The sequence below is a fragment of the Hibiscus syriacus genome, unplaced genomic scaffold (assembly GCF_006381635.1).
Source record: "Hibiscus syriacus cultivar Baekdansim isolate YM2019G1 unplaced genomic scaffold, ASM638163v2 tig00111095_pilon, whole genome shotgun sequence".
Classification (NCBI taxonomy): domain Eukaryota; kingdom Viridiplantae; phylum Streptophyta; class Magnoliopsida; order Malvales; family Malvaceae; genus Hibiscus; species Hibiscus syriacus.
Genome location: NW_024062980.1, coordinates 1000224 through 1020154, shown reverse-complemented (window position 1 = coordinate 1020154; position 19931 = coordinate 1000224). Strand labels below are relative to the sequence as shown.

General features: G+C 31.0%; 1 protein-coding gene across 1 annotated transcript; it reads right to left on the bottom strand.

The window, feature by feature from the left end:
• Nucleotides 1-10401: 10401 nt before the first annotated feature.
• On the bottom strand, nt 10402-12868 carry LOC120152723 (electron transfer flavoprotein subunit beta, mitochondrial). Its single transcript, XM_039164883.1, has 5 exons — nt 12719-12868; nt 12341-12625; nt 11861-11941; nt 11064-11158; nt 10402-10709 (listed from the first exon to the last, which is right to left on the bottom strand). Exons 1-5 carry the CDS (start codon nt 12785-12787, stop codon nt 10484-10486), a joined length of 756 nt encoding a protein of 251 aa, XP_039020814.1. The 5' UTR covers nt 12788-12868; the 3' UTR covers nt 10402-10483.
• Between the last annotated feature and the right edge of the window lie 7063 nt (nt 12869-19931).

Below are 19931 nucleotides of genomic sequence, written 5' to 3'. Positions count from 1 at the left end.
TATAACCTGTATTGGTATAAGTATAGGGTCGTAGGTGTTGCAGCGGTCGTCTTTCGGTTGGGCCTCGAATAGGGCTACAACTTGAAATAATGGGTTAGAGTCACCACCGATCACTTTAAAATGATATTTAGGTAGATCAGACACCATCTTACTGATCTGCGTTTTACCAGAAATGTGTCGGGTTCGGGAGTCGTTACGGTCAAGGAAGGATTAGCACCCTTGAACCACCTTTCAGTACCAATTAATTTGTCGGTTTTCTTTAATTGCGAAAATTAAAAATTGAAATTGAAATTTAAAAAACCCGATTCGAATTGCTTACCTTTGATCGATTGAGATTACCAAAAGGAGTCAAAAAATGTTGAATAAATAAAAAATAAAAAAATATAAATCAATGTGCAAAAACATAACAAATAAAAAATAAATAAAATATATCAAATAAAATGACTTAAAAATAAATAAATTTAAAAAATAAATAAATAAAAAATAAGAAAATTTATACCCTCTCTGGTTTCGTCGCGGGTACTATTGTGATGGATTCTCGGTTGCCTCCTTTAGTCCCATTCTGTCTAGGGGTATTTATACCCTCTCGGCCGGTGAACGTTGCCGAACATCACGGGATAGGTCACTCCCATTTGGTGTTCGTGGCGCGATTTTCGGTATTGGGATATCCATTCTTCGGGCTGTTGTGACTTGATTTTTGCGAGAATTTCGGCTTCAAGTACCGGGGATCTCGGTCGGTGGACGATTTGCAATCTTGTATGGTGTTTTGCATTCCAGAATATTCTGGGACATTCCTGATCGTTGGATTGGGTCAGATCCAACGGTCTGGATCTGGCTGCGTGACTTGTTCTTCCCCCCATGTGGCGCTTTGATTGATCACTTTAGGGTTTCCCAATCCCTAAATCTTATCGGGCTAGATCATGCCTACTTTGGACTATCTGGACCTTTTATTCGAACCTGGATTGAAAAAAAAGAAACACAAAAAAAGGAATTAATAATAAATAAAAGAAAAGATAATAATAAAAGTAATACTAATAATAATATATATTCCAAAATGTATAATATATATATTTCAAAAATATTTTTTAAATTTTATATTATATTTTTAAAAAAAAATCCAAAACTATATATTATATAGTTTTCAAAAATGATTTTAAAAAATATTATATAAGTTTTCAAAAATGTTTTTTAAAATTATATATTATATAATTTTTCAAAAAATGTTTTTAAAATATAAATTATATAATTTTCAAAAATGTTTTCAAAATTATATATTATATAAATTTCCAAAATGATTTCAAAACTATATAATATATAAATGTTTTAAAAATGTTTTCAAAACTATATATTATATATATTTTCAAAAAGTTTTTTTAAAAACTAAATAATATATAAATGTTTTCAAAACTATATATTATATATTTTAAAACGTTTTTAAAAACTATATAATATATATTTTTTTAGTAACCGTTTTTCGAAAATTATATATTATATTACTATATACATTATATATATATATATAATAAAAAATATAAAAACAAAATAACTTCGGGCGAAAATGAGTGTCTACACCATCAAACATGTCTGCATCCTTAAGACGATGTTCCACAGGCAAAGCATTATGAGCAACCAGCCAAGCAAAGATATGGATCTAAGGTAAAACGTTAAGCTTAGAAATGAGACACCACATGTTAGAAGGACGATCAGGCACATGAGTGCGTTGCTACAACCAAAGATATCCAGAACGCACATAATAGACACTCGATTCACGAAAGCCCCGAATAATTGTATCCCCGTGACAAGGGGCGATTGAGGTTTGAAGGACGAGGTCAGCATTATCCTGGATAAAAACTCCACGAACAAGTGTCCCATTCTAGCAAGTTGTACATGTGATCATAAATTCTTTGCAACAAATGAGATTAGTAGCATTGAAAATATTAGTCCCAAAAATAGGGAGATAGAACTTGGATTACACGATGAAGACCCTTCCAAGCGAATGAATATGGTTTAAAGCCACCCTATCTATTTAAATGTAAACGAACATCACTATCAATCCCAACTCTCCAAAACATAGAGGGAGATAAAACCTGGATTGCACGGTGAGGACCCTTACTAGCGAATGAACTATTGTTTCCCAATTTTGCATGAAGGACGTCACTAGAAGGAAAATATTTTGATTTAAGAACCATAGTGAGAAGACTATTCGATTATTTAATCAAACGTCAAGCTTATTTGTCAAGAAGAACAAGATTAAATCTATGACGGTCTCAGAATCCCATACCTCTCACTCGCTTTGATCGACATTTAGTCTTCCAAGCAACCAAAGGCCAACCACGCTCTTTAGAAGAACCAGACCATCAATAACGGCGCATATGACTGACCAAATCAATGACCAAACAATTAGACAGAAGATAGCATGTCATAAAATATAGCGAGAGGGCTTGGGCAATAGCTTTAAGGAATACTTCCCTCCCGCCAAAAGAAAGCAATTGTTTAGTCCAACCATCAATTCTAGAGACCACTTTATCACGCAAATAATCAAAGACATTCGTCTTATTTTTCCCCACATGTAAAGGCTTGCCTAAATAATGACCAAGCTACTCAACCTCATTAATATAAAGATAAATATTTTTATTTTTTTATATTATCTCAAGTTAAATAGAATATTTTTCACTCTCAATCTAAATCTGATTGATCTAATTTTATTCTTAACAAAATTTAACACAAACCCGAATTTCAAGAAAAAAAACTTGACCTTGTAAAATTAAATTAGATGAAACCTATTAAATTTGAATAATTATTAACTCCCTAACACCTTTCCTATCTTTATAAAAAAATCAATCCAAACGAAAGAAATTTTCTCAATTTCCTTTATACTCTTCCTTCCACTTTTCTTCCTTAACTCATATTTTTTAATATACTGCAGATGATATGCGTTATATTTAATTTTTCTCTTTAAACAAATTGTGATACACATGTCTTTTTATTATATATGTTTTTCTTTAATTAATTGATATGTTTACAGTTTTTTAGATGGAACAAATAAATATTATAAGAACAAGATCTGATCTCTTTGGATTGTATGTCAGGTTCGGTTTAAGGTGGGTCGTTATTTTCACAAGCAACCCAATCAAATCATATTATTCTATAAGATTTTCATAAATTTTTTATTTTTATTTTAATTGAAGATTAAGCTATTCTCTTTCTTTTTAAAAATAATAATTAAAATCATTCATTCCATGAGCACACTTGAATATTTGGCAGAAATAACTAAATAAGAACGTGTAATCAATTGTCCAACTAGTGTTAATTTATTACTATGATTATTAATGAACTTTCAAATCTCTAATTAATATTGTTATATGAGAAAAGATTTTAGGTTACAAGGACGAGCAAAATTTTTTATATTTATTTTATATATAAAATTTAAATATTTATAAGATAATTATGAAATTACTCCCTAAATCTTAAAAAAAGTTATATTTTCCTCCTCAAGTTGAAATCCTGGCTTTGTACTGGTTAGGTTATATATAAATTCACTCAAATTCATAACCTTCACAAATCTTCAATAACAACTTTTCATTGTCCATTTAAATGTTTTACGATGACTAGACTAAAATGCATCCAATTAGATTACTATTTTTTAGAATAAATTATATTCGTAATAATTTAATTAAATGATATTAATTAAGTCATCTATCGTTAATATTAACATTTAAAGACGGAGTTGAAGTGACGGTCAACAAAATTAATAAAATTACACATTTCATTCTTATTATTCATGTATTCTACCTATTTTTCCCCAATAATATGGTTTTAAGAAAAATAAGTTGAAGAAGAATGGTGTAAGGAGAACTGAAACCTATGATTTAAGGGAAGATTAGGCACACCCAAACTACTGAGCTAAATCATATATTTATGGTATGAATTACGATATTATGTATATACCTTATTATGTAGTTATGCAAAAAAAGAAGTGATCTAAGGATGGATTCCGACATTGGTCAATTAAAGACCATGAGAACACATAAACCACTAAAGCAAATTTAATAGTTAGATTTTTGAATAATTAAGTGGTCAAATTGATAAAATTAAATGGTAAACTATACCATAGACCACCCAACTATAGCCCTCTTTCATTTCGACCACCATTTTTGAATTCTTGCGAATCAGACCATCAACTATTTAAATGTATTCAATCAGACCACTAGCCGTTAACAGTTAACGGAAGTGCCGACGTGACAATTAATAAAATTGATATAATTTACATTTTGTCCTTATTACTTACACAATCTATCAAAGTGGTCATAATTTTAAATTAATTCATTATATTTAATCCTCCATTTATATGATGACACATGTCACGATATCATTGGAAGACTTTTATTAATTTAATTTATATTTAATTTAAATATTTTTTCTCCAATCAGATGGTGACACGTGGCACCATATGATGGGAAGAAAGTAAATTGAAACAAAATTGTGATGCATTTTATATGATGATACATGTCACGATATCATTGGAGGACTTTTATTAATTTAATTTATATTTAATTTAAATATTTTTCCTCCAATCAGATTAGAAGAAAGCAAATTGAAACAAAATTGTGATGCATTGGGGGTGGGGGAATTAAACCTCTGCCCCCCTAGATGATAAGGAACCACTTCAACCACTAGCCAAAGGCCATTTTCTAGTATAATGCTTACTTCAACTAATATTTATCTTATAATATAATGAAAGTTGGAACCATAAAAATAGAAGCAACACTAAAACGACTCAAGTCGGGACAAACAATATATTTTAAAATATATTATTTTTTGGGTGGTTCAAATATAATAAATATATTACTTTGATCATTTAAAATATAATAAAAATAGAAGCAACACTAAAATGACTTGATTTGAATAAATTAATATTTTAAAAATATATTGTTTATATTCAACTCGCACCACCCATAAAATATATTGTTTACATTCGAACCTTCTCGACTTGATTCAAATAAATTAATACTTTAAAATAGTTGAAATAATATTCGACCCGGATTGAGTTAAAATATTTTAAATAGTTGAAATAATATTCGACCCAGATCGAGTTAAACTATTTTAACTATTTAAAATATTTTAACTATTTAAAAATAATTTAACTCGATACGAGTCAAATATTATTTCAACTATTATAAATATTTTACCTCGATTCGGGTCTAATATTATTTCAACTATTTAAAATATTTTAACTCGATTTGGGTCAAATATTATTTCAACTATTTAAAATATTAATTTATTCGAAATTAAGTCTAGGCGGGTCAAATAAAAATATATTTTCTGGATGGGCTGGGTTGAATATAAATTATATATTTTGAAATATTAATTTATTCGAATCAAGTCATTTTAGTGTTGCTTCTATTTTTATTATATTTTAAATGGTCAAATTATTTATATTTATTATATTCAAAACACCCAAAAAATAATATATTTTAAAATATATTGTTTGCCCCAACTTGGTTCGTTTTAGTGTTGCTTCTATTTTTATTGTTCCAACCTTCATTATATTATAAGATAAATATTAGTTAAGTAAACATTATACCAGAAAATAGCATTAGGCTAGTGGTTGAGGTGGTTCTTTATCATTAGAGGGGACAGAGTTTCGGTTCCCCCACCCCCAACACAACACAATTTTGTTTCAATTTGCTTTCTTTCCATAAAAGCCCTCCAATTATATCGTGACACGTGTCATCATATAAATGGAGGATTAAATATATTGAATTAATTTAAAACTATGACCACTTTGACATATTGTGTAAGTAATAAGGACTAAATGTAAATTATATCAATTTTATTAACTGCCAAATCAGCACTTCCGTTAACTATTAACGACTAGTGGCCTGATTGAATGCATTAAATAGTTGTGTGGTCTGATTGATAATAATTCAACAATGGTGGTCGAAATGAAAAGGGGTTATAGTTGGGTGTTCTTTGATATAGTTTACCCAAAATTAAAAGGTTAATGGTCAAATTGGAATTCCTCAATAATTAAGTGGTCAAAGGTGTAGTTTACCCAAACATTTAACATTAGACTTTTTTTTTGATAAACTACATGAGAGATTTGTAAGCTATGCTCAAATGATCATTTTGGAAATTGAACTTTCAAAAGTTATAACATGGTCATTTTGTAATCTCAGCAGCATGGCTTTCAAGGTCAATCAGTTTTGTGATCTGGAATGGCTTCGTCTGGGAACTTAAGTAATCCGCTTTCAACTCGTTGATACGCATTCTACTAATTCTTTCTTCAAATGCACGAATAACATCTAAATATGTCTTCTTGTTTTTCAGTGCAATCGTGAGTGAAGCATTCATAGACTCACACCGTTGTGTTGAGCGAATATTGGCAAAGAAATGACCGGTTAGATATGTTTATGCCCATAAGTGCAGAGTATTGCCCTTCTCAATCACCCATGGATACTTTTCAACATGAATTCCGAAACAATTGAACACCATTGAGTATTAAATTCCTTGGTTGTCCACCAGGAAACCATGCATTTTGAGAATGCTGTTGTAAATTTCGGGTCACCAATGTTAGCTTGTGCATTGCGAGAAAGATGTTAAGAACATAATCTGTGCTTAGTAAATGAGATAATAGATTTGATAGCCATCTACTTTTCCCTATCCCCATCGGTGATAACTGAAATAGGTAATTTATTCATTATGGCTTCTAAAAAATTCTTTAGCACCCACTCAAAAGATTGGGATGTTTCGTCAGCGATTATGGCAGTAGCAAACACTATTGTGTTATGGTGATGATTGACACCGAAAATAGGCATAATTGGCCGACCATACAAATTATCTTTGTACGTTGTGTCGAACGCAATTACATCACCAAAGCGTGTAATCTGATCTCGATGTAGAATCAATCCAAATAAGATTATGCAATGCCCCTGATTCGTCTACCAAGTATGTCATAGAAAACTCGGGATCATCATGTTTCTTATAATCAAAGTAAGTAATAAGTGCATTGACATCCCCATTGAAGATTTCTTTATTTTACCTCTTTGAAGTGCATTGTAGAGGTCTTTATGTGTAAATCTAACATTATGATAACCCTCTGTCTGCTTCGTTAAATAATTCATTACTTGTGATGTGCCAACACCGACATCTTTCAATGTTGTTGTCTCATCCACATCAGCCTTACTCATAGATCTATTTGAATGCATAAATGGTGTCATAGCAGGTGTGCACAATGCATGATTATGTTCCTGAGAATACTTACTTAGAACCCACTGATCGTTTATATTTGTTGTTGTAGTTACGACTTTAGCCTTGCATCTGATTCTTGTGACTGGCATATGAGCACGTTGATGATCAACAATATTGACTTTGTATACTCGAAACCATTCTTTTGAACAACAAAATTCTTTTATCTTCACATTCTTTTCCCTATTAAGCAATGTTGTTCCCCGACGTGCACTAAAACCATGTTTGCGTGCGAATCTCTTGTAAAAGTTCCAAGTTTCCTCACGTGAAGAGAAGAGCTGACCAACCAATCTGTCAGATTCATCAAAAATAATTACTTCATGGAATTCCTCGGTTGTCTTAAGATTGTATGATGCAGTATGATCCATAATTAATAGTTCAAAAGATCGACAAAAATTTGTTTGTGTAAGTTCAGTGGTCCCAACAGGAGTTGATTGAGAAGTAAGTAAGTAAAGGTTCATACAACAACATACTTCAGTGGTGCTTTCAATTATATTAAGATGTGGTAGTTGAAGGGTGAGTACAACATTAATTTCTTAGGACATATTTAGGTATGCACAATTAATAACTACTAAATTCAACATTTATTACTTTAAAGTAATAGGTAAATTTACAATGTAAGTGGTAAAAATAGACTTTTTTAATGATAAAATGAGTAAACATAAAGTTTCGATCCTTTTTGTCCAGTATGCTTCCCAAACTAGAAGTAGAAAGAAAGTTTCGATACAAGTATGAAAAGTATTGATTCTTAAAAGTTTGAAACCGATTAAATTAAAGTAATAGATAAATTTACAATGTTAGCGGTCAAAAGATACCGATTTATGATAAAATATGTTAACATAACGTATCGATACTTTTTTTATATGTATCGATACTTTATGTCCATTATGATTCCCAAACTTAAGTTAGTAAAAAGAATGTATCTATACATGTATGAGAAATATCGATTCTTAAAATATCGAAACCGATTATTTGAAGGTAATCGGTAAATTCACAATCTAAGCAGTATATTTTTACCGGTTTAATGAGAGAATAAGTAAACATAAAGTATCGATACTTGTTTCAGTAGTATCATTACATTTTGTCCAGTATGAATCCCAAACGAGATGCACGTATAAAGTATCGATACATGTATGAGAAGTATCGATCCTTAAAACATCAAAACTAATTATTATAAGCGTTACCTAATATGTTGATAATACTAATAACAAATTAAGTAATTAACCTATTATGTTATCGTCGGATTTCTAAAGCCCCATTAGCTTTAAAAAGGCGCTACCTATTACGTTATATAAGCGCTACCTAATATGTTATTATGCTTGATAATGTTTTCAGTAATTAACCGATTATGTTTTCGTCGGATTTCCAAAGCCCCATCATCTTTAAAAAGGCGCTATCTATTACGTTATATAAGCGCTACCTAATATGTTATGTTAGATAATATTTCCAGTAATTACCGGTTATGTTATCGTCTATATTTTTTTGGCGCATTTTACATAGAACAATAACATAACCGGTTATTATCGTTTTTATTACCAACTCAAATAATATTTCCGGTTAAATCATATAATATTTCTGGTATCAATTTTAACCGGTCACTTGTTTAACTAGTCACGTCATTTTTTAGCCGTATTTTAACCGCCTCACAACAGAACTTCCAAGGAAATACACTTATTAGGTTAGTTTGCAGGTGAAATTATTCAATTATCTTACGGTGAAGCGTTAGCGTTACTGTTAATTTTCGAACGGTGGGTGACTAAAAGTATTACTCATTATTAAACTTCAATAATATTATTTTTAAAATATTATCATAACTAGAATATTATGTCAATATAAGAATTATAAAACTGATATTTTTAATTTTTTTGAAATCGTAATATTATAAATTGTATTTATTATTGGATAACATTTTTTTAAAATTTTCATCAAATAATTAGTATTGATTATATTGATAATTTATTATAATATAAAAATGTTATAGTATTATATTAATATAATCGAGTATACTTAATAATATTAAAAATTATTATATTAAAATAAAATGTTATATATTATATTATATTAATAAATAAATACATTTTTTAAAATTTTAATTATTAATATTAGAATATTATACTAGTAATATTAAATATATAAAATAATATTACTCATTATGAAAATTTTAAAGATATTCTTAAAAATAATATATATAATTATTTAATATTATTTATGCTAATATAATAATTACTATTTTTCAATTTTTAAAAATTAAACTATAACAAATCATATTTGTTATTGAATAATATTCCCCGTCCCACTTAAATTGTCCCATACTGAATTTTTTTTTTAAATTTCACTCATTATTATTTAAATTTATTATTGATAAAAATATCAAAAATATATTTTAAAACCCTCAATCAAGTAGTTTTGAAAGATATATTTTATAAAATTTAATTTTTTAAAATATTTAAATAATTATGATAAAAGTTTAAAAATTTTTACTTTAAAAAAATAAGTAAAAAATATATTTAATGGAACAGGGGAGTAAATTTTTTTAAAAATAAAATAAATAATATTATAATACTAAATAATTTTTATGAAAATAATAAATTGTATTAAAAGAATTAAACTTGCTATAATTATAATACATCTAAATCAATTGTATTAATACTTTTCAAAAATTATTTTATGGTTTTAAATTTCATAATACAATTTCTAAGAAAATAGTTTTATTTTTCATTAATTTATACGTTATTTTCGATTGATCAAATTATTTTTCATGAAACAAATCGAATATATTATGTGACCTTAACGATTACAAGGAATGCTATTCTCCTTGGTATGGATTCATTAGTTTTATTTAATGAAACATTTTTCATTAGTCATTTTCTAAACCCTTGGTATGAATTCATACTAAAATCGAATATATTATGTGACCTTAATGATTACAAGGAATGCTATTCTCCTTAAAAGTCATAGGTTCAAACAGATGTGTTTGCAAGATGTATGCGCATTACCAATTGGTTAAGTTATGAATATATATATGTAATCACCACAGTTTTTTTAGGGTTTAGAGCAAATTGAACATTAAAGTTCAAACCAGTTTCTATTTTGCTTGGTTTTTGCAGAACTCCATAAAAAGTAATCTTTATTCATCAGGAAGTTTAGACTTCCTTTTCTGTAAACTTTTGAAAATCATTAACTGGAAAAGTTGTTTATCAGCTTTAGACCATTTGCCTAAGAGGTGAGGTAATGTTCAAATTACATGGGCTTCATTCTTAAGCTTGTCGATCAGTTCATCAACAGACGAGAGGATGACTCCGGCTTTCCTCTTGGGCGGTTCAGTGACTTGAACAACCTCGAAATCAGATTTGATTTCGACGTTCAACTCTTCGGGAGTATACTTCTTTATCGGCTTTGATTTGGCCTTCATTATGTTGGGAAGCGTTGCATACCTTGGCTGGTTCAATCTTAAATCAGTGCTGCATATGACAGAAAGTGCATATTGACAAACTTAGCAGAGACCCTCAACAAAGAAGGCATTCACCAACCCATGTGTTGAACATATACTACCCGTATCCCAAAGCTTGAGTAGATAGTAACACCAATTTGTATTTCACAGCACTATAGAAGCAGACACTTAGGATGCTTACTTTCACTAATTATCAAATTTTAGTATAAACAATGATTTTCCATCAGATGCAACTTTTAGATGGCACATTTTCAATATTCATTCCATCACCAGGGTAGCTTTAATGTGTCAAACACAAATAACAGACTAAAGATTAGTGATTACTTATAATGAACACGGAAAGTTGACTAGATTAGGAACTTACGTGATCACAGCAGGTAAGTCTAAACAAAGCGTTTCAAGACCACCATCCACCTCTCTATCGACGGATGCCGTATGTTTCTCCTTGTCCAACACAACCTACTAAAATGCAGCAATCAGGATGACAGACACATTGGGCATACTACCATAGATATTAGATAACTATGTTGCTCCAACTCTTTGTACATTCATTTATTTGAAATAACCATATTATGATCCTCCAAGATCACCTCCAAATACCTGGAAATCTTAGAAAAAAACGAACATGATGTGTCTAACAACCACACCTGAGCCCAAGCAACATAGATACAAAAGGTAAAAAGCACACAAACTGCAACAAAATTAGAGATACTTGCATGGATATCATCCAAATTTAATCAATACTTTATTTTACAGCAGTTTCACATTGAATTCTAACACAACTAACAATCAATCTCAAAACTTCCTCCGTTGACATTTGGTCAAAACTAGCTTATGCTATTTGACTGAGTGTGAGTATGGATACGGGTGTATGTCCAACACAGGTTATATTAAATATTTTTCAAAATTTTCCATGTACTTGGATGATCAATCCCATATCAGGATATGTGTTATACATAGGTACTTCAAGAAAAAATGAAGAAGAATCAGACACGAGTTTTACCTGCTAATTAAACAAAATATGGTTTTATATCTAACAACAAGAACACTAGTTATGATTCTATTTGAGCAATGGAAACGAATGTTATAAATCAAAAGAAGAGATGAGAAGCATTGAAGCAATAGAAGAGTATTTCTCAAATAAGTTGACGATTAACTGACCTTTGAAGCAAATGTTCCTTGAGGCCATCCAAGCAACCCGGCTATCATTTGCCCTGTCTGATTACAGTCATCATCAATTGCCTACACAGGAATCAGGATAATAAGAATCATGATTTTAAGTTCCACTACACAAAGAGGTAGTTAAAGAAGAAGAATGAAGCCAGAGATACACTTGAAAACATGTTGAAAATCACTAAAAAAAGTAAGCATACTCGTACTGGATACATATCTATATCTAACTCTCAAACATGAATCCAAGTAACATGGCCTTTAAATTGAGCACAAGACCAAACATTTCAGAATCCATAAGCAAAAAGGATCATTAAAAACAATAACAACCATGGACAAAACAAGCTTTCCCTCAAATATAAAACAATCCCAAGTAACCAACACCATTAAATTACTCACAAATACCAAACATTTAAGAATCTTCAAGCAAAAAGCAGCCTAAAATAGTGAAATCTAAGATGAAAACCATACCTGCTTTCCAAGAATGAGCAACCCAGGATTCTCAACCTCAACAAGCTTCTTCAAAAGTTTTGCAACCGTTAGAGGAACCAAATCCCTCGAAGCTTCAACATGGATCGCTCTATCGGCACCCATAGCCAGACCCGTCCGAAGCGTATCGACGCAGTTCGAAGGTCCCATTGAAACCGCAACGACCTCCTTAGCAAACCCAGATTCCTTAATTTTCAAAGCCTCCTCTAAAGCTATCTCGCAAAAAGGATTCATTGACATCTTCACATTCTGGGTTTCAACCCCATTCTACCAAAATACAAAAAGAAAATTGACCCTTTTTTGTAGTTGTGGTGAATCGATTGAAGATTTAAAGCATTGGGTTTTCATTGGTTTTCTTACCTTATCGGGTCTGACTCTGATCTTGACGGCGTAATCCACGACTCGCTTGACGGCTACCATTATCTTCATGGCTGGAAGTTGTTTCTCTTGCGTCTGACAGTCGCTTTGGTAATGAAGTTGAGACGTAGAGAAATAGTGTTCAATTTTGGGATGAAGTATTTTTGTACCGGAGAGATGAACCTGTTCGGATTTAAAATATGTAATTTTATTTAAGGGTCAACTACGTATTTAGTACCTAAACTATTAGCTTTAATCTGTTTAGTATCTAAACTTTCAATTGTTTTCAAATTATATCTAAAGTTTAGTTTTTGTTTCATTTTAATACACTATCATTAAAAACTTAGCGTGTTTAGTACTTAAACTATCAGTTTTGATCCATTTTAGTATCTAAACTTTCAAAAAAAATTAAAACTTTAACGTTAAATTTTGAACGGTGTACTAAAATAAACAAAAATTGAGTTTTTAATAAAATTTATGTATGATTTTAAAAAAATTGAAAGTTTCGGTGCTAAAACGAACTAAAAACTGATAGTTTAAATATAAACATAAATTTACCCTTTATTTAATTTAATCTTATCTTTTTGATAAAGGATAACTAGTCTTCGAATACGTGTACATCTTAATATTTTAATTTTATTTATTTATTTATTTTATTAATTATTTTTACCTATAGTGAAATTTTATTTATTTATGTTCAATATAAAAAGTTCATATTATTAATATTTATATATTTAAATATTTTTTGAATTTGTCACTAATAATAAACTATGCTTATGATCATTCATGTTTGAGTAAAATATTATGCTTATAATCATTAATGTTTGAGTAAAATTCTCTATTTTTTTATTAATTTGAGTAAATTTCTTTTATCATTAGAGTTTGAAAATTAACATAATAATCAATAGAGATATAGTTTATCTTTAAAATAACATCTAACGTTATCCTTTATCACATAGTTTACATTAAGTTAACTAAAAATGAATTAATATCTAATTTGACTCTTAAATTATAGTAAAAATATTAATTTAGTCCTTTAATAAAAATTTTAACTATATTTTAGAAAACTCTAAAAATATATTATATTCAATTTGAAAAATAAAATTATATATATTTCTTTTATTTCTTTTTTATTCATTTGCTCTTTTCTGACTCTCAAACCCTTCTCACCTTCGTCAACAATATTAAATAAATATACAGGCCATGTAATGCTATATAAAGTATGGATTGCTAGAAATGTACAGATAATCACGTAGTGGATCAGATTCCTTTCGTGTTTCAGAAAATATTTTTTAGTGAAAGATCATTTTAACCAATACTATTTTTTACTAACGTAAAATTTAATTAGTAAATAATTAAAAATAATGATTTTAGAATTGGAGTATTAATTAAATGCTTTAGAATAATATTTAATTATAAAATTATATAAACTAGAAAATTCTAGAAGATTAATTCCAAATTTGAAAATTCTAGAATATTAATTTGTAATGAATTTTAATTAAGGGAATATATATATATATATATAACAAGGAATGGTTATCAGCCTACGTTACTAAACTTCTTCACCGCACAGTAACGCTACAATGTCATCCGGGGATTCCATCGGTTCATGCGGTTTTTTTTCCCAGTACCCTAAGCGGGTAAATTATTTAGGGTACGGGACCTCCCCAAAGTTTATTTTAGAGAATACGATACGTTTTACAGTGCACTCTGAACCTATCAGATATTATTTCTAATACGTCCCCGCATAATAGGCTCCACGTGAGTCATTATATTATTGGTATTATAATGAGTCATTACGTCGATGTGATAACTCTATTAAAAAATAATTTTTATTTTAAAAAAATTAAAATGAAAATAAAATTATTAAATTAAAAAAAATTAGGTGGAACTCGTCACCTCGACATCTGATCTATTTACGACCATATTTTTACATGGCTTCAAGCTGTACCTGGCGTTGTTGAGGCTCTGATCGAACGTTGACGGCTCGAGACACACACATTTTATTTCTCGAGTTGTGAAGCGACGATTACTTTGGAAGACGTCGCTTACCAATTCGGTGTTACTTTGAATAGAGCCCCTGTGGTGAGGCAGAACATGTACAATCTCACGACGTTGGTCCACCAAGTTTTGGGAAAATGGCCACCATCAGACGTCATGAGGGGCTATCGGGTAATGATAACCTGGTTGGAGCCTGAATTCGAAGTGACTGCCGAGTCGAACGAGGCAGAGGTTTTTTTCGCATCCCGAGCATTTATTCTCCAAATGATAGGAGGGATATTATTACCGGATAAATCTGGTAATTTGGCGCACACTCAATATCTACAATATTTGGAAGACTTCGCTATGTGCCGTAATACTAGTTGGGGCTCGACGATTCTAGCCTTTCTATACTGTGAGCTCTGCAAGGCTGTAATTGTCGAGCCGGGTCAAAAAACCGATGTAGCAGGCTATCTTATACTACTACAATCGTGGGCTTGGTATCGATTCCCATTTTTGACAATGATTACATCAACCCAGTTGAGTTTTCATTGGCTGCAAGGTAATTGTTTAACTTCATTTATTTAACATTTTTTTAAATTTCATAATTTTATTATTTTTATTTTTTATAATATTTGTTTTTATTTTTAAATATTTTAGATGACATCATAAAATATCAGAGACGAAGTTGGTGGGTGTCACTGCACTAGACATACGAATGAGGATCGACATTGCCGGTTAATATGCGGTATGACATACGAAATTATTATTATTTTTGAATATTAACTTTATATATACTAACTTTGATATTTAATATTTACAGTTCTCTTGACTTCTGTATGTTGACAACGAGATCAACCGATTATTACCGGCGTGATTTTTTGAGAGGTCCTACTTATGGTGTGTCGTGACGTCTTTGTTGCACCTAGTAATTGTTGAGTGGCACACCGCTGATAGAGTGATGCGACAGTTTTCGTCACACTAGCCGTTCCTACAACGCAAATGGTTGATATAGACGCGCTACATGCAATCGATATACGTTGGAAACATAACGAAAATTGGCCGGTAAGGCACACTTACTACATCAGCCTATAGAATCAGCGTGAACTATCGCTCCCCCAGCGTGTTGAAAACATTTTGATGTTTCGATATAACAAATTAAATTAAATGAATTTTAAGATTTCACAAATGATTTTCTAAGTATATTCAATTTAATTAATCGAATATCAAATTATTACTCCAAGTCTTTCAAGATCCATTTCAAACCTTACTAAATGTGTAAAATTGTGTTTTATACTTCAACTATTTTTGAAACAATTTTCACAAAGTATTTTGAATCAAAATCAAGCCTAAAATCAATTTTCAAAGTGATGCACCGATGCACCAATCCATGCATCGATGCACCAATTAAATTTTCAAACATCGAATGCATTTTATGCATCGATGCACATACCATGCATCGATGCACTTAGTGCATTTGATGCATCGATGCACAAGACCATGCATCGATGCACAAGACCATGCATCGATGCACTCAGGTTTTTTCAAAACATCGAATGCATTTTATGCATCAATGCACCGATGCACCTAGGGTATGCATCGATGCACTGACGCTCCCAATTGCTTTAATTAATTGTTTTCACACTTAAACGGCTCTATTGACTCCACTAATTATCCCCAAAGTTCAGAATCATTTGAAGGTGTATTTAAACAAGCTTAGAAGCCATTGATTAACAAGAAGAAACAACAAGCAACTAGAATCAAGAGAGAATCAAAGAGAAAGCATCAAACCTCAAGTTTGAGCATTTCAAGCTTATTTTTCATTCAATATTTATTTTTCTTTCAAGAACACTACTTGTACTCAATTGTATTCATTCTTGAGTGTTCTTTTCTTTGTTCTAGAATTGTGCAAACAATCTACATTGTGAGGATTTCCTTGTAAGTTTGCAAATTTGTAATCTTCTCTTTGGGAGAGAGTGTTCTCAAGAATTTGAGGTATAATTCTTGAGGGATTTGTAAGGTTACTCTTTGTCCTAAAAAAAAGACAAATTAGTGAATTTATGGAAAATCCTTAGTGTGGATAGCTAAGGTAGTGGACGTAGACTTTGGTTGAGAAAGTCGAACCACTCTAAATCGCTGCGCAATTACTTTCAATTTTCTGCATAGCTTCCACCGAAATTTTTATTTGCCAATGCACCCCCCTCTTGGCCATATTCGTCGATCGATTAACTCAACAATTGGTATCAGAGCCTAACTCATTTGAAAGTTTAATCGCCTCTTGAGTCGATTCGGGAAGAGTTACATCGATAATCAAAGTCATCAATGGCTTCCACTTCAAACGTCGACTCCGGTCTCTATTCGATACCCGTCAACAAGCCTTCCTTCTTCAATGGGGCTAACTATGCCTATTGGAAGAATAAGATGATGTATTTCATTCAAGCTAGTGACATGGGAGCATGGAATGTTGTAGAAGACGGATATATCAAGCCTCTCACTCATCCAAGATTGTGGAGTGAATGAGAGATAAGAATGTTCCAGCTCAACTTCAAAGCCATCCATATCATATTTTGTGCCCTTGGACCAGATGAATATGGAAGAGTTTCATCTTGTACAACTGCCAAAGAAATATGTGATGAACTACAAGTCATTCATGAAGGCACCGACGAGGTAAAAGAATCTAAAATTAGTCTTCTAACACATAGCTATGAAAATTTCAGGATGAAACCAAATGAAGATATCAAAGCTATGACGGATAGATTCTCAACGATTGTCAATGGTCTCAAATCATATAGAGAGATCATTCCAAATGAGAAGCTTGTGAGGAAGTTAGTTTACTCACTTCCAAAATCGTGACAATCCAAGAAGATGGCAATCATCGAGGCTAAGAACCTAAAGTCCTTATCTCTTGAAGAGCTAATCGGTTCCCTCCTCACTCATGAAATGACGCTTGAAGATGAGGTGGACCTCGATAAGATTGAAGAGATACCAAAGGAGAATGAGAAGAAGAAAAACATTGGAGTTGCTCTCAAATCCACAAAAGATGAGAGTGATTCGGATGAAGATGACGATGATGAGGAAATAGCATTGTTTGCCAAACGGTTCAGAAAAATAATGAGACCTTACCAAGGAAGAAAATTCAAACGAAATGAAGGCCTAAAAAATGAATCAAAAGAGAATGACCCGATCATTTGCTATGAATGCAAAAAGCCCGGGCATGTCAAATATGATTGCCCACAATTGAAGAGAAAGGGTCAATCAAAGAATAAGCACAAGGCTCATGTGGCTACATGGAGCGATGAAGAAGGCTCCGATGAAGAGGAACAAGAAGTAGAAAACTTGTGCTTGATGGCATTCGGGGAAGATTCTAAGGTAACCTCTAACTCATCTAATTTTGATGATTTATCTTATGATGAGCTATTAGAGGAATATAATGGATTGACTTCGGATTATGAGAAATTGTTTTTAAAATATAAAAATGATATTTCAGAATTGAAAAATGAAAATAAACTCATATCCAAAACCAACAACGGTCTTGAAAGTAAAATCAAAGATTTGCAAATCAAACTAGAAGAGTTTGAAAAGAAAAATTTTGAGTTGCAAAATTTACTTTCAAAGGTCAATGATGATCATCAAAAGAAAATTGATGATCTTAAAGCTTCTTTTGATAAAGTTTGAACAAAACATTTTGAACATGGAGAAAATTCAAAATCCAACATAGAGGTCCCCGAAGAACCTCTAATGAAAAAATCGTTAGAAGTATATGGGTTCCTAAAGGGCTCATTACTACTAAAGATAAGGATATCCTACACAAATGACTAGGATTTTGGAAAATAATGAATATGGACCCAAAAGAATTTGGGTACCAAAAATAAAAAATTAATCTATGTTTATAGGAAAAGGAGCATAGCTACAAGGCACGGGAAACAAATTCAAACTCATGGTACCTTGATAGTGGATGCTCAAGATACATGACTGGAGACAAAAGCCGGTTCATAGAGCTTAACGCCAAAAATGGAGGAGAAGTGACTTTTAGTGATGACTCAAAAGGTCGCATTGAAGGTATAGGTACTATAGGTAATACATCTTCCATACAAATTAAGAATGTTTTATATGTGAATGGATTAAAGCATAATCTATTGAGTATTAGTTAATTGTGTGATAAGGGATTCAATTTCATATTTGATATTAATGATTGTAAAGTCATTGACATTGCATCTAATCAGATTATGCTTGTTGGTCATAGAATAGGAAACATTTACATGGTGCATTTAGATTCTATTAATATGACTAATTTATGCCTAGTTGCTAAGGATGAGCATGATAGTTGGTTATGACATAGGAGACTAGGGCATGCTAGTATGAGTGTTTTGCAACGGCTAATTCAAGGTGATTTAGTTCGAGGGTTGCCTAAACTAAAATTTGATAATAATAAAATCTGTCATGCTTGTGCTAAAGGAAAACAAAAGCGAGTTTCTTTTAAATCCATTAATGATGTATCAACTAGTAGAGTATTACAATTGATTCATATAGATCTTTTTGGGCCAACTAGGACTACTACCTTGGGTGGAAAACAATATGCATTTGTCTTGGTAGATGACTATTCTAGATATACTTAGGTTCTATTTTTAAGTACTAAAGATGAATCATTAGAACATTTCATCACATTTTAAAAAATAATCCAAAACAAAAGAGGTTACTCTATAACTAGTGTTAGGAGTAATCATGGAACTGAATTTGAAAATCTTGGATTTACTGAGTTTTGTAATTCTAATGGTATTAGCCATAATTTTTCAGCACCTAAAACCCCTCAACAAAATGGTGTTGTTGAGAGGAAAAATTGAACTTTAGAAGAAATGGCTAGAACCATGCTTTGTGAAAACAATTTGCCAAAATATTTTTGGGCAGAATCCACAAATACCGCTTGTTATGTTATTAATCGAGTAATGATTAGGCATATTTTAAAGAAAACTCCATATGAACTTTTTAAAAATAAAAAGCCTAACATTAGTTATTTTCATCCTTTTGGATGTAAATGTTTTGTTTTAAACAACGGTAAAGACAATCTTGGCAAATTTGATGCTAAAAGTGATGAAGAAATTTTTCTAGGTTATTCCTTAAATTCTAAAGCTTATCGAATATTTAATAAAAGAACTTTAGTTGTAGAAGAGTCTATACATGTTGTTTTCGATGATAACCTCCTTCCGAGGAAGGATTCTCGTGTGAATGATGATATAGA

Coding starts and splice junctions, on each gene's coding strand:
- LOC120152723 (XM_039164883.1), bottom strand. CDS start 12,787: ATGAAGATAATGGTAGCCGTCAAGCGAGTCGTGGATTACGCCGTCAAG. Junction 11,942..12,340: donor TGCTCATTCTTGGAAAGCAG/GTATGGTTTTCA, acceptor ATTCCTGTGTAG/GCAATTGATGATGACTGTAA. Junction 11,159..11,860: donor AAGGAACATTTGCTTCAAAG/GTCAGTTAATCG, acceptor GCATTTTAGTAG/GTTGTGTTGGACAAGGAGAA.